At 50.5% G+C, this 14277-nt stretch overlaps 1 protein-coding gene across 1 annotated transcript in view; it reads right to left on the reverse strand.

Moving 5' to 3' along the window:
* The window catches only part of LOC102289049 (E3 ubiquitin-protein ligase RNF123), a gene marked incomplete in the record, with an annotated part of 119868 nt that overhangs the window by 93625 nt on the left and 11966 nt on the right, over window positions 1–14277 (reverse strand). The window contains 15 exon segments of the mRNA XM_042228185.1: window positions 690–764; window positions 2301–2478; window positions 2563–2670; window positions 3789–3872; window positions 5702–5847; window positions 7123–7315; window positions 8104–8204; window positions 11309–11410; window positions 11585–11705; window positions 11907–11978; window positions 12826–12887; window positions 13049–13148; window positions 13411–13528; window positions 13607–13680; window positions 13890–13982. Coding sequence (XP_042084119.1) covers window positions 690–764; window positions 2301–2478; window positions 2563–2670; window positions 3789–3872; window positions 5702–5847; window positions 7123–7315; window positions 8104–8204; window positions 11309–11410; window positions 11585–11705; window positions 11907–11978; window positions 12826–12887; window positions 13049–13148; window positions 13411–13528; window positions 13607–13680; window positions 13890–13982 — 1627 coding nt within the window.

Genomic DNA, 14277 nt, shown 5'->3' on the forward strand with positions numbered 1-14277 from the left:
CGATATTTCATTTTCCTATCGTTGCCTAACATTATACCGGTATTACCGTGAACGGTATGATATGGCCCAGCCCTAAACACGAGTACAGAGAAGGACACGCAGACCGGGGACAGATTAAAGGAAAAGCCGTCCTAAAGGGTCAGGTGTGTGCTCCACCTGAGAGTGCTGCACAGACCCACACCACCCTGTGGGTGGAGACACCAGCAACATGTAGTGAAGCTAAGCTTGTTACAACTGGCCTCACTTTACAGAAATAAGGTTTTATTCTAAACAGTCTTAGTAAGAACTGGAGAGGTCAAGAAGGAGAGCGCCCTCCAGGCCGGTGGAGGCGTGTCTTTAATTAGAAATGAAGCTCAGTGTCCCGCTCTGCACTGCGAGGGCAGCAGGACCGCAGAGAGTCGGACACATGAATAAAAGTGATCTCAGAAGAGGAGACTGCCGATTCCAGCTGCTCTTTACTCAACTAGAATCAAAGGTGGACCTGTTCTGGCTCGCTATGATTGGATGAAAACTGTGAGGCGTGACCCATTTTTATGAAGTGGTGCCAAGGTCAGGGTTTTCCTTTAATCTGTCACATCTTTATTGAAAATCTCCCCGAGACAGGAAAATGTTATATGTGTGTGTGTGTGTGTGTGTGTGTGTGTGTGTGTGTGTGTGTGTGTGTGTGTGTGTGTGTGTGTGTGTGTTACCTGTCCCAACGATGCGTGGATCTGCAAAGTGCTTCGCAAGGATGGCAGCGAGCTGAGTCAGAGTTTCCTCGTAGCCTGAGGGAGAAAGATAAAATAAAGAGTGTGTGTGTGTCTGTCCGTCTGTGTGTGTGTGTCTCTCCTTGTGTCTCCGTGTCTGTGTGTGTGTGTCTCTCCTTGTGTCTCCGTGTCTGTGTGTGTGTGTGTGTGTCTCTCCTTGTGTCTCCGTGTCTGTGTGTGTCTCCGTGTCTGTGTGTGTGTGTGTGTGTGTGTCTCTCCTTGTGTCTCCGTGTCTGTGTGTGTGTGTCTCCATAACGGAGGTTTAAACTTCTGAAAATACAGTAAAAAGTCTAAAAAGTCTGCTTGCGCTTGTTTGTGATGAGCAGCAGAGTCTGTAGTTATAATGATTATAAACGACGTCAAACACACATTCAGGCCTGTGAGGCTCATTTAGACCATTGGCTCTCAAACTGGGGTTCACGGACCCCCAGGGGTCTGCAAGCCACAGATTGGAGGTCCACGAAAACTCGTAGTGGCTCGTAAATACACGTGCATCATCCGGGGTCGAGCTAATTACTACAAATATTAATAAAATAATAGTAAAAGTCCGTCCACTTCATCAAGTAACGCAAACGTCAAACCAGCTAAAATGAGACCGTATGACCTCAGTGGCCTCGAGTCGGCTTTATCGAGGATGGAAGTGTCTTCAAGTACTAACAAATGAATCGATGAAGCATCTCATCACAAAGCACATTTCATCTGCTACTACTGCTGCTAAAGAAGCTTTGCCCTCTTCTTTCACAGATGATGGTGTCATTGCGCATGAATGGCCACATGGTGTGCCCATCAAAATCAAAATACTGTGCCGCCCTGTCTGCATGGGTTCCCAGTAGGGCTGAAGGTCCGGCTCCCACATACCGGCGGCCCGTTAACGACTGACAGATGAAATCATCTCGTACGGTTGACACGCCTGCTCTAGAGTTCAGGAAACGCCCTGCTGAGGTCAGAGGAGAAGGGCAGACTGCTTCGAGCTGACAGGAAGTCAAAAGAAATAACCGCTAATCGATAACCAATAAAATAACAACTCGTTATAACCAAGGTGCGCAGAAGAGCAGCAGCAGATCACGCCGTCTCACTCCTGAAGCTAAGAACAGAAAAAACAAACCGACCAATCTGGACGTCTCCTTGCGTCTGCTGCGACGTGGTCGGCTCAGAGGTGGGGAGAACACAACCAGCCCGCCTGTGTGAGCGGTGCAGGCTGTGGAGGTGCGATGCTGTGGGGAGACTTTCAGCGCAAGCATCGTTTAAACACACAAACACGAGACGGGAAACAAAAACCCGACGTCACAGAAACGGCGTTAACCTAAAACAGGATCAAACACTGAAGCACAGCTGGACCACGACTCGCGCAGGTGCACCTGCAGACACCTTCGACAGGTGAGGGTAGAAAAGGGAACGCTCGCTTGGCTTCACAGCAAAGACTAATACAAAAAAATTAATCTTCCAACTGTCTTCCATAACAACCCTGATGAAGCGCGCCCCGCCCGTTCAACGACCTGCCTCAGGTCAAACATCACCTGCAGGCTGGGTGGGCTGATGGTTCGCGGTGCTTACCGGGCAGCTCGTCCATGCCGTTAGCCGGGCTGAAGTAGTTCTTCAGGGCGCTGTACGCGTTCATGGCGACGTTGAGGTAGAACTCTGATGTGAAGGCGAACAGAGAGCCGGTGTTGTCGGCGTGCTCGATGGTGCGGATGCAGACACACAGCAGCCAGTAGATGTCCAGCATCTTCTCCTGGAGACAGCAGCACACAGCTCAGAAACAACACAAAATCCACCATTTAATGCGGACGCACAGCGGGCGGAGCGGCCTGCTCACCTTGGAGTAGATGGTGGCGTTGATCCAGGCCAGCCTCCTGCTCAGGTGGTTCAGCTTCTCCGCAAAAACCTTCTGGCTCTTCTGGAGCTCCTCCAGGATGTCGGCCCTCTGAAACAGACACGCGATCATTAAGCAGCCGAGCGTCCGTGCCGCGTTCGGTTACTCCGTTATTCCCTGGACCGCAGGAGCGGAGACGCTCCCAGGTGATGTGAGCAGGTATGTGCCTCTGATCTGACATGATGTGCACGCTGCAGGTTTCTGGTTCCCTGCAGTTAACGAGGACATACACGGCCTGACTGAGGCCCTCGCCGATCGCAGGACGCATTGCTCCTGATGGGGGCGCTCCTCCGACTCTTCCCGTCTGCCTTCAGAGAGCGAGTTTACTCTGCGGCACTAATGAGAGGAGCTTCTGCATCACGACGGGCTGACAGCAGCGCGGCCAATTACCTCGAGAAGAGCTCCGACAAACAAAGAGCAGTGCGTCAGATTTATTAATGAGGACGGACCAACAGCGGCGTTTAAACGAGGGTTTCTAGATTCAGTGGGAAACCAGAGGAGGCCTGTGACCTGAATAAAGCCTGAGCATGAGTCTCACTTCAACACATTTGAGTTTAATAACTACAGCGAACATCAATAAAGAAATCCTGCAGAGAGAACGACATGAAAACACGAAGCGTGGCAGAAAATGAGGGCCTGTTGGTGGGAATGCGTCGCCCCAGTGAGGGGTGGAGGGGCGCGTTAACCGAGCCATCCCCCCTTTCACTGAGAGATGCTCTTTTGTTCCATCGTTCGTGTCGTTGGACGTGATCCAATCAGAAGTGATCTCATGTCAGACAGAGAGCAGACACACGGACACGTTTCACACCTGCTGTCGAGGAAAATCAGAGGCTCTGTAAACCATGAATCCAAAGCTAAGCAGTCGTTTTTGTTAGCCTGCAACAAAGGTCTTTCTCCCATAGGGGGCGCCACAGCCAATCACCTGCCTCCGTCTCCCAGCATCCATGAACCTCCTCTGAGCTCCTCTCTCCCACTGCAGTGATAATCTGTCTAAAGCTGTCTGACTCGGGTCAATCAGCCAATCAGGTCCCACTGCTGACCCCACCCACCTCACCAATCTGAGCCATGGTCTGCGTGACCTGAGTGATGAGGGTCACTCAGGTCACTCAGACCAAGGACTGCTTCTAAAACTCGCCCTGACGTCCAGCTGAGGCGGCGGTGGCACTCACTCTGGCGGGGCAGCGGGCGATCTTCTCCTCCGTATCCTTCAGTGCCACGGCGTACTCATGGACGTCGTCCGACACCACCACCATCTGAGAGGAGAGACACATGTCAGCACGCTGCTGAGAAAAACACTGGAGGCACGAGCGATCTAATTGGCTGATTGTCACAGCGACCATGAAAACTCGTCATTAGTCTGACCACGCAGCAGCTACGTGATACAGACTCAGAGGCGCTTTTAAATGAGACAGGGGTCAGAGGTCGCACAGCGTTAGTGTGGAGAGGATGAGCCAATCGCAGAGTAGAAAAAAAACCTTCAGGCTCAGCGAGGCGCCCGTGTTTGACCAGAGGACTCGGAGCGCTTCGCTTTAATGCGCACAGACACGTTTTTCAGACACCTCGAATAAAAACGTAAAAATAAAACCAGACACACAAATCACAGCGCTGAGCACAGCTGCTTCGGGTCAACCCACCCGAGAGAAAGGTGGATGCAGCTAAAGGTCAGGACCGCCCACAGATACTTCAGCAAGTTTTAAATATAGAAGTTTAAAACAAGAAGGGATTGTTAACACTGATGTGACCAACTGGAGCGTGATGAGCACCAAACCAAAGGATGAACTCACTGTGGGAGTGCAGACAAAACCAGCTGCAGAGAAAGTCACAGGAATAAAATATGCAGCATTAACCTTTACAGCAGAGTTCCACAGGGTTCAGTGCTAGGACCAATTCTGTTTACATTATACATGCTTCCCTTAGGCAGCATCATTAGAAGACATAGCATACATTTACACTGCTATGCAGATGACACCCAGCTCTATCTGTCCATGAAGCCAGATAACACACACCAATGAGTTAAACTGCAGGAATGTCTTAAAGACATAAAGACCTGGATGGCCGCTAACTTTCTGCTTCTTAATTCAGATCAAACTGAGGTTATTGTACTCGGCCCTGAAAAGCTTAGAAATATGGTATCTAAGCAGATTCTTACTCTGGATGGCATTACCTTGGCCTCCAGTAACACTGTGAGGAACCTTGGAGTCATGTTTGACCAGGACATGTCCTTCAACGCACATATTAAACAAATATGTAAGACTGCTTTCTTCCATTTGTGCAACATCTCTAAAGTTAGAAATATCCTGTCTCAGAGTGACGCTGAAAAACTAGTTCATGCATTTATTACTTCCAGGCTGGACGACTGTAATTCATTATTATCAGGAAGTCCTAAAAACTCCCTGAAAAGCCTTCAGCTGATCCAAAATGCTGCAGCAAGAGTCCTGACAGGGACTAGAAAGAGAGAGCAGATTTCTCCTGTTTTGGCTTCCTGTTAAATCCAGAATTCAAAATCCTGCTCCTCACATACAAGGTCTTAAATAATCAGGCCCCATCTTATCTTAATGACCTTGTAGTACCATATCACCCTATTAGAGCACTTCGCTCTCGCTCTGCAGGCCTACTTGTTGTTCCTAGAGTATTTAAAAGTAGAATGGGAGGCAGAGCCTTCAGTTTTCAGGCCCCTCTTCTGTGGAACCAGCTTCCAGTTTGGATTCAGGAGACAGACACTATCTCTACTTTCAAGATTAGGCTTCAAACTTTCCTTTTTGCTAAAGCATATAGTTAGGGTTGGACCAGGTTCATTGTGTGTTTCGAATAATTCGATTAGAAAAAATTCTAGACACACATTCTTTGCTTCAGCACTTCGTTTAAGCACACACACACACACACGCGCGCCACACACACACGCACGCGCACACACACCCGCGCGCGCACACACGCACACGCGCGCGCACACACACGCGCGCGCACACACACACGCGCGCACACACTCACGCGCGCAACACACACGCACAGCACACGCACACACACACACACACACACACTCACAGGCACACACACACACACACACACACACACACACACTCACCTTCCCCAGCTGCTGATGGACACTCAGGTTGTACATCATCACGATCCCGTCCACGATCTCCAGCAGCGACTTGTCTGCAATTTGTTGATCGGGCTCCTCGAGCGGTCGCCCCAGCAACAGGCCGTCGTTGCCATGACTTCCCTCGACTTCAGGTTGCAGAGAAACAGGAAATGGTTAAAAAAGGCAAGAGATTTTTACAGCTGTGGCACTTCCACCCAAAGACTCAGGCGATGATAACTGGCTCCACGTCAACTTCACGCTGTGTCTAACCGGCCAATCAGGCACAAGCGCCTCATTTGACTAATGAAGGAAACAACCAGAGACCAACTTAGTCTGGGCCAACAGCGAAAAATAATGATGTGAAATCAACAGGACACCTGACACACCCCAACAGGAAGTGACCCAATTAAAGCTCCCAGCACACGAAGACCTCGTAAAGCTGAACACGCCGGGCTGAAAGCACGTGGTATGAAACACACGGGTGGACATCGCGAGGGATCGATCCACCTCCACCCACGCTCTGTCCCACCATCCAGAACCAGAACGCAGGAACCAATCACTTCTTCTCAAACGTCTCCAACACTGTCACTGACAAAGTACTTCCTGATATTTTACCTGGCAGATTCCTCTGCTGCTTTGTTTCCTGCCATCACCATGCTTACTCTGATTACTGTGCTGGGTGCAGAAAGGAGAGCGTGGCTGAACATTTATCACTACCTTCGATTGGAGGATGAAGTGGAACAACATGCAGACTCCAACTGAAAGATGGAAACGCAGACGTTTTCCTGCAGCGATCACGCCTGCGAGGACGGCTCGGGCCCTTCTCTCACTTTGCTCGTCTCCTGCACGCCGGTGTCATTGCACCACAAATGCAAAAACTGAGCGAGAGGGGCTGTTGTGTGTGTGTGTGTTTTTGTAACGAGCGGTGTGTGTGTGTGTGTGTGTGTGTGTGTGTGTGTGTGTGTGTGTGTGTGTGTGGATAATAGCAAACAAATTATTTCTTTGCACGCAGGAATGAATTTTCTTCGCTCAAAATAAATTTCTCCTCAAAATGCAACACTTGCACCTGCAAACTTTTTTACGTGCGCTCAGAATAGTGGCACAAAAATAACGCCATACATCCACAGAGGAAGTGACTCGCTCGTCACGTTGACGCCTAGGTGAACCTCACACAATTAAATTCTGATTCTCACTTCCTAAAAGCTCCACGCAAAGCGAGCAAATGCGGAAGTGATCCCCTGTGTGGCTGTTCATCACGCCTGTAAAAGCAAACTTCCTGACAAATCACTGACCACCTGCTGCCAGCAGGGGGCGCCACGCACTGCCACATAGACCTGCTTCGTATTTTCAAACGCAGGAGAAGCTCTACGCAAACGGGGCTGATGCCCGTGAGTTCCGTAGCAGGAGCGAGTTGTACTCACTGTCCTCCTCGGTGCGCTGCTCCACGGCGAGCGTTCGGACCTTCACCTTCTCCGGCTGACTCAGGGGTCGCCTGGGGGTCATCAGGCTGACGGCGGCCGTGCTCAAGAAGCGGTTGGCCCGACCCAAAGTGGGAGAACTCAACCAGCTGGGCCTCGCCAGAGCTCCGCCCATCGCCACGGCCCCGGGAAGCCTCTGTGGTCAGACGAAAAAAAAAAAGTGATGTCAGAGGATCAGGAGGTCAGAGGTCACAGCTGTCTGCACAGATGTTTGGTCACACATTTAGAAACTATGGATATTAAACATCAGTGAGGATAATTTTTTAAAGCTTGTTCTTTAAAAAACGAGTGGACACGTTTTACCTCACTTCCTGTCTAACCCACAGTTTCAGCTAGGGCAGCCAATCGGGGGAGGGGCTTAAAGCAGTACGGATTAAAACCACGATCAGTGAACGGGAACAATGAAGACAAATGGAAGCAGCCTGAGAGAAACATGGACGAGGCTCTCCGTCAGACGCAGCCAGCTGTGGCAGATGTGAAGCTGTGGCTTCACATCTGCAGCTGCCACGCCTCTGCACGCCCTGCAGAGCCACCCGTCAGCTGGTTCTGGTCTCGCCACACCAACATTTTGCAGCATGTCGTCTTCAGAGCGGCTCACTGAAGCCTCGCAGGTTTGACATCGGTCTTTGTGGGACTCCAGGTTATCCTCAGCCCACAGAAACAGGTGCGGGCACAGGCTTAGACAAAGCGGGCGTGCCGTCACCGGCGCCGTTAGATCGGCTCTCCAACTCAGAGCGTGCACGCCATAAAAATGTTTCATGGTTTTTAATGGCGGCAGAACTTGTTGAATCCATCGCCGTGCACTCGCTCTTCATAACGTTAACATGTTCCATCGTTTTATTTCAATATCTGGAAGTACTCATGTGTACTTTTACACATACTGTTTACTCGGTGACACACAAACAAATGACATCACCACATCACCTGAGCAGCTCCGCTCTCGTCGTCCTCGTCCAGGTCGTCCATGGACGTGGCCTGGATCTCCGCGGGGTCGATGATGATGTTTGCTTTACTCGCCAAATCGTCTGAAAAAGAGAAAACAGGCACATTTGTCATGTTGTAGTTCTTCACTCATGAAAACAAAACCATCAGCTGAGTTTCATCAAGCTGTCTGCAGAAAAACGCCAACATCAGACGAGCACAGCTCTCACAGCGGCATTTTATATTCACTCAGACCCCAAAACACGATCAGAAAAGTTAAACCAAAGAAATACGTTTAAAAACAAACTGCAACCCTACATTAAAACTGAGTTTAGCCGTCCAGGCCAGCTCGCACCGGCTTCCTACGAACGTTCTGACCGCTGACGAGGTCAAACCGTCGAGCCGTGCCGGTCGCGTCAGGAGGAGACGGCCTCAGACTGATCGGAGACCAGCGTGTGAGCGTTAGCCAATGAGCATCAGCCTGACAGGAAGCTGGCAGTAACGAAGAAACTGTCACTGGTACTGAGAGTGAAGGAGGGCGGGTGTTAAAAGTCTGAGCTCACTGGTTGGCCTGTGCAGGAAGTTCCCGACCAATCTGCAGAGGACTTCCTCGACTAAACCTTCAGGAACACACGCTCGGGGCTGAAGTCACATCTTTACCGAGACTCAAAGTCAAACGTCCAAAATACAAATGGCTGTAAGTTGTTCGGGCTCCTCTTCATCACGAGCGACTGTAGGAGGACGCGGCGTGCCCGCCTTTAAGAGGAAATGGAAGCGAGCGGGCCGCCGGAGCGGATAACTGATGGCAGTTGTGCAGCGCTGCCAGTCAGCACAACGGAGTGAATCAATCCACATTATACACCTGCTGATGGCGGCCTCATTTCTCCCCACAGAAACATCATTCAGACGCTTGCTCTTGATACTGAGGCGAAGCCCGCTGGCTCAGGACCATCGGCGCTCACCGCTAACCCCGTCACGCCTCTTGTATTTCATATCTGTGAGTCTGAGGCCTCGCCATCGTCAGTCAGTGTACGGGGGGTACATACATCAAACACACCTGACAGGATCTCAAACGGTTCTTTTGGGTGATGGTTGGTGTATTTACCTCCTCACGCCAACCCCGCCCCCCCAGCGGCTTTCAACCTGATGGGGGGCAAACTGGTCAAACTGGTTACGTTAGAGGTTTCTATCCAACATGGAGCACTTGCTCCCTCTGGTGGAGACAGCTGTGATGACCAACTTCAGATTTGATCCAGTTATTAACGCGGGCGCGCTCGCCTGCTTCCAGGGGCCCGTTCTTCGTACCGCGCTAAGTGAGTTAGCTGGATTGAGATTGTTGACGATTTCGCGTGATCCTAGGATCGTTCGGTTCCCCGAAGCTCCATCCGGGACTTGCTGTCATAGCAACAGAGCCGTAAGCGTAAACCTGCTCGGGAGCAGGTTTACTTTATGTAAACAGGATTAGATCGCGGCCACGCAGGTATGTCCGCTCATTTATACGAAAGCAACAGCGATATTCCACCACTGTTTCACCATAAATAAATAACATCAATGTAACTAAAGATAATGCAGCACTTGATCCTGTTATTGATTGTCACACAGATACATACAGGTCATTTCCTAAAAAAGGGAAATGTACTATTAACATTCTATTACATGTATGTGATTATTACAGATGTAATTCATATTTCAGAGTAGTAATTGCAAATTACTTCGTGTAATCAAGATGAGAGACCACGGCTATAAAAGCGAAGGTGGATTTGGGAAGCCTGTCGCAGCCATGTCCTGTCCGTATACGCGAGCCACCCATTGCGGAAGGTGCAAGATTGATAAGGAGAGTCCTCAGAATTCAGCGTATATTGCGGGACTAGACAGGATCCTTTAGCTCAGCGCGACAGTGTGCTCATGAGAGATATCGATATTCCCGTGAGGGTATTATTCTACTTAACCAACTGTTGACGAGGGGGTGCAGGACCACCACCTGTCTTTTTTTGCTCTGCCCTTTTCTTGGTTGCTGTTATGAACAACAACAGATTATTTCAGGGTCTCTTTCCAAGAGACGAAAAGCAATATAAGTGATAAATATTACCATTCTGTAGAATATTCTTATATTTCACTTTTACTTGTTCCCATGTTCTAGTGGGTCCTGTTGTGGCTCTAATGTGAAAGGGGATATAATATGACAATATAATATAATGTAATATAATATTGGATAATATAGTGTAATATAATAAATCTATAAATAGGCTAAATAATAAGTGACTGAATAGTGGTATTGTCATGCGCTTTGGGTGCCTTGAAAAGCGCTATATAAACCCACTCCATTATTATTGTTATTATTACATTACTTACGAGTTTGATTTGTCAGCAACTTTCTGCCAGCCCTCTCTCCTTGCTTTTGCAGCCTTTGCAGTGTTCTCTTGCGTTTTAATTAAACTCTGAAACTCCTGAAATCCCTCACTCAAGAGTTCTTGCTCTGCTGCCGGAAAATACCGAGCGACGCTCCTTCGACATTTTCGCCGACCAATCAGGGGTTGCCGATCATGTTTCTACTATCGATGCGTAGCCCCTGTTAACGCACCCAGTGATCTGCACATTACTTCATCCAGCTGTAGTAATCGTCAACAGCAGGTGTGTTCGGAGAACCGGATTAGCGAGCTCACGGTTAGCGCGATGATTTGGTCTTGGATGTGTCATTTGATCTTGGATGTAGTAAGCGACGTACGAAGAACAGGCCCCAGCTCCGTGTCCCACATCTTGGATGAGTTAACAATAATCGCCGTTTATGTGACACCTCTGTGCACCCTGCTTTAGCTCCTCCCCCTCTGAGCACCTTTGCTCCTGATTGGCTGCTCCTCACAAACTGAGTTCAAGATTCCTACGCAGGCACAGCTCGTCATTAGACAGACGTGACAGGAAATCAATGAAGGAGATCTTGAGAAAGGATTCACGCTCGCACACGTCACCAAAACAGCGACAGCTCGTCCAATCACGTTGTCCTGGGGCACTTCTGACTCTCCCAGCCGCCGATCAGCTGATCAGACACTGAGGGAGTCGGTGTGAAGTGACTCCTGCATGTCCCAGCGCTCTGGGCTCAGAGTCATTACCAAACACCTAAACTGACAACAGACACAGGAGCATGCTGGACAGGGCCACGCCCCCCACGAGCACACCTCCCAGGGCCACGCCCACCGGGAGCACATCTTACCTTTCAGGGTTTTCTTCAGGTGGGACAGCAGCCCGCCCAGCCTCTGCAGGTCGAAGTAGTCCACCTTCCCGTTATAGAACAACTGAGGAGGGACGTAGGCCTCTGTGGGGGTACAGAAGCACATCACTGAGGGAAGACGCACACACGCACGGGCGCACGCATGCACGCGCGCGCACACACATATTCACACACACACACACACACACACACGCACATATTCACACACACACACACGCACACACACGCGCACACACAGTGTGGCGCAGTGTGTCGTACCGTCGCTGCTCACGCTGCTCGGACTCTTGCGGTGTCCTTCGTCCCAGCAGCCTCTGACCGCTGTGATGAGGCGGTGCAGGAAACACACCATGTACTCAGGCGGACACAGAGCCGTGGGGTGCTGCTCAAACACACAGAGTGCACGCATGTGCAAACACACACGTGAGGCTTTCTCCGTGATTAGAGCCCACTGATAAAAACACGTCTCCATGAAATCAAACCTGTGGTTTCAGTTTGTCTGCGTCGCTCACAGACAGGAACAAACTGACCTTTGGAAACACTGACATGACGTGAGAGGGTGGCGTTCCTCGCTGCTCCTTACCCCTCTGTTGCTGGCGTTTTCCTGGAGGAACTTCCTGAACTTGTTGAGGAAAATGTAGCGCGATGCTTCTCCCTGAAAGAGGAGCAGAGCTCAGTTTTTCTCTTCACTGCAGTTTGAAACAGGAGAAGCGATTGCTGCAGTCCAACCTTCAGTCTGATCAGACCGAGTGTTACTCGGGGAGGACGCCAACGTTCACATCAGGCCAAAACATCCGAGGACGACACGGAGAGTAAAAACTGTGAGAACAGGCAGACCCCGGATCTGTTTTTGGATAAACGGGGAATACTGCACGATCATCCGTTTGGTCTCTGAGCAGGATAGGAATAAAAGCTGCTGTTAGACACACAGACCTTAAAGTTCTTTAGTGCGTCAGAGTCGTGGTTTCAAAGTGCAGCGATCCAACTCGCACCGAGGGAAACCGCGGATCAGTGAGTTTGACGGGTTCGCTGCTGAAACCTATAAAGGCTCTCGTGTCTGTGACTGAAAAGACTTTCTTTAAATCACCATCAAGAAAAAACTAAAAATGGGTCTATGATACAACGTGTTTCGTGATGATCTTACAGTTACAGGAACGAAAGAGCAGCGGGGTGAATAGCACGGTTGGTCGTCGCCTTCACGCCGAGGTGCTGTTTCCTCCCGGTTACGTGATTTGGTTTAAAATAAATGCTTAAAGCAAAGCGACTCCGAGCCCGGGCCGTTATTGCTTCGAGCGCTCGCTCTGTGAATTCGTTGGCAGTTGCTTGGATACGTGTTACGGTGCTGCAGGAGAGCCGGCACAGCTGAGGCATCTGATCTGAGCCGAACACCTGAACCTCCACCCGACAGAAACACAGACGCTGAAACGTCTCGCCACCGCAAACATCAGAGCAGCGTCCTGACCGCGGTCGCCATCACCAACACATCACGGCGCTGCACCCACCGTGCTCTTGTCCTTGTTGTTGAGCAGCAGCCTCAGGATCTGAACCTGCAACTCCTCCACCACTGCAGGAGAACAGAGGTCAGAGGTCAGAGGTCAGAGGAGCGCACACAGACAGTCCAGGTAAGCAGACAGGTGGGTGGTCTCAAAGACAGGAACTCAGTGAAACACCAAAATAAAACAGTAAAGTACTAAAACAGAACACGGCCGAGTGACGGAGACCGACCTTCGATCCTCTTCTTCAGCCTCTGGCAGCCTCTCTCGTAGGCTCGGCGCCTCAGACGCTCGTCGGCGCTCTCGTCTTTGGGCTCGCGCTCGTCTTTACCCTGTTTGATAAAGAAGCATTGTTTAAAGCTCTCACAGCTGTGCTGCTGTAAACACCTGATGGCTGCAGCCTTCCCCTGAGGAGCCTGCGGTTCGTCTGTCACGGTCAGTTCTTACTTCACATCTGATTTGTCGTTGCGCACGTCACAGAGGTAAACGGCCTCTCTCTGTTTGAGCTTCGCTGCTTTCAGCTTAATGACTTTGACACACTCGATAACATTTCGTCAGGAGCGAGGAGACGCAAAGAGCCTCGGTTTCTCTCACCTCTTTGTCGAAGTGCGTGGGCCACCAGGTGGTTGGGATGAGCTCCTCTAGCCCCGCCTCCTTCACCCTCAGAGGAGTTTTGATGTAAAAGAACACAACCGAGCGCAGAACGTCGAACGTGAGCTTCAGTTAAGGAGAATGCCGCGACAGCAGTTTAAATGTCACAGAGCGCTTTCGCTTGGCGGCTGAAGGATATAAGACGTTGCTGAGCAGGTACTTCCTGGATTTCTCGTGGCGCAGGATGGCCGTGGTCAGCCGCAGGTAGTGGATCTGAAACACAAGCACATCAGCTGGAGAACATCTGGAAACACGTGACATGGAAAAAAAAAGATTTTAGATGAAGATGAAGTTTGTCGCCACCTGCACACAAACATTTAAAGTTTGGTCTCTGAAGATGAACCTCCTGTGTCAGTGAGGTCGCTCTGCAGGCCCCGCCCCTGACCTTATATAACATGTGGGGCTCTGTTTGTTTGTCCTACCTGGAAGCCCAAGTCTGGGATGATGGGGGAGAAGCGGTAGGCCCTGAGTAAGGACATCATGAGTTGCTTCAGACACTCGTTCACCTCGTGGTCCTGCAAACAGAGGACAGAGAGGACAGCAGAGGACAGAGAGGACAGAGAGGACAGAGAGGACGCAGAGGACAGAGAGGACAGAGAGCATAGAGAGGACGCAGAGGACAGCAGAGGACAGAGACGACAGCAGAGGACAGAGACGACGCAGAGGACAGAGACGACGCAGAGGACAGAGAGGACAGCAGAGGACAGAGAGGACAGCAGAGGACAGAGAGGACAGCAGAGGACAGCAGAGGACATAGAGCATAGAGAGGACAGCAGAGGACAGAGAGGCCGCAGAGGACAGCAGAGGACA

The sequence above is a fragment of the Haplochromis burtoni genome, unplaced genomic scaffold (genome assembly GCF_018398535.1).
Source record: "Haplochromis burtoni strain Fernald_Lab_line unplaced genomic scaffold, NCSU_Asbu1 Contig_310, whole genome shotgun sequence".
NCBI lineage: Eukaryota > Metazoa > Chordata > Actinopteri > Cichliformes > Cichlidae > Haplochromis > Haplochromis burtoni.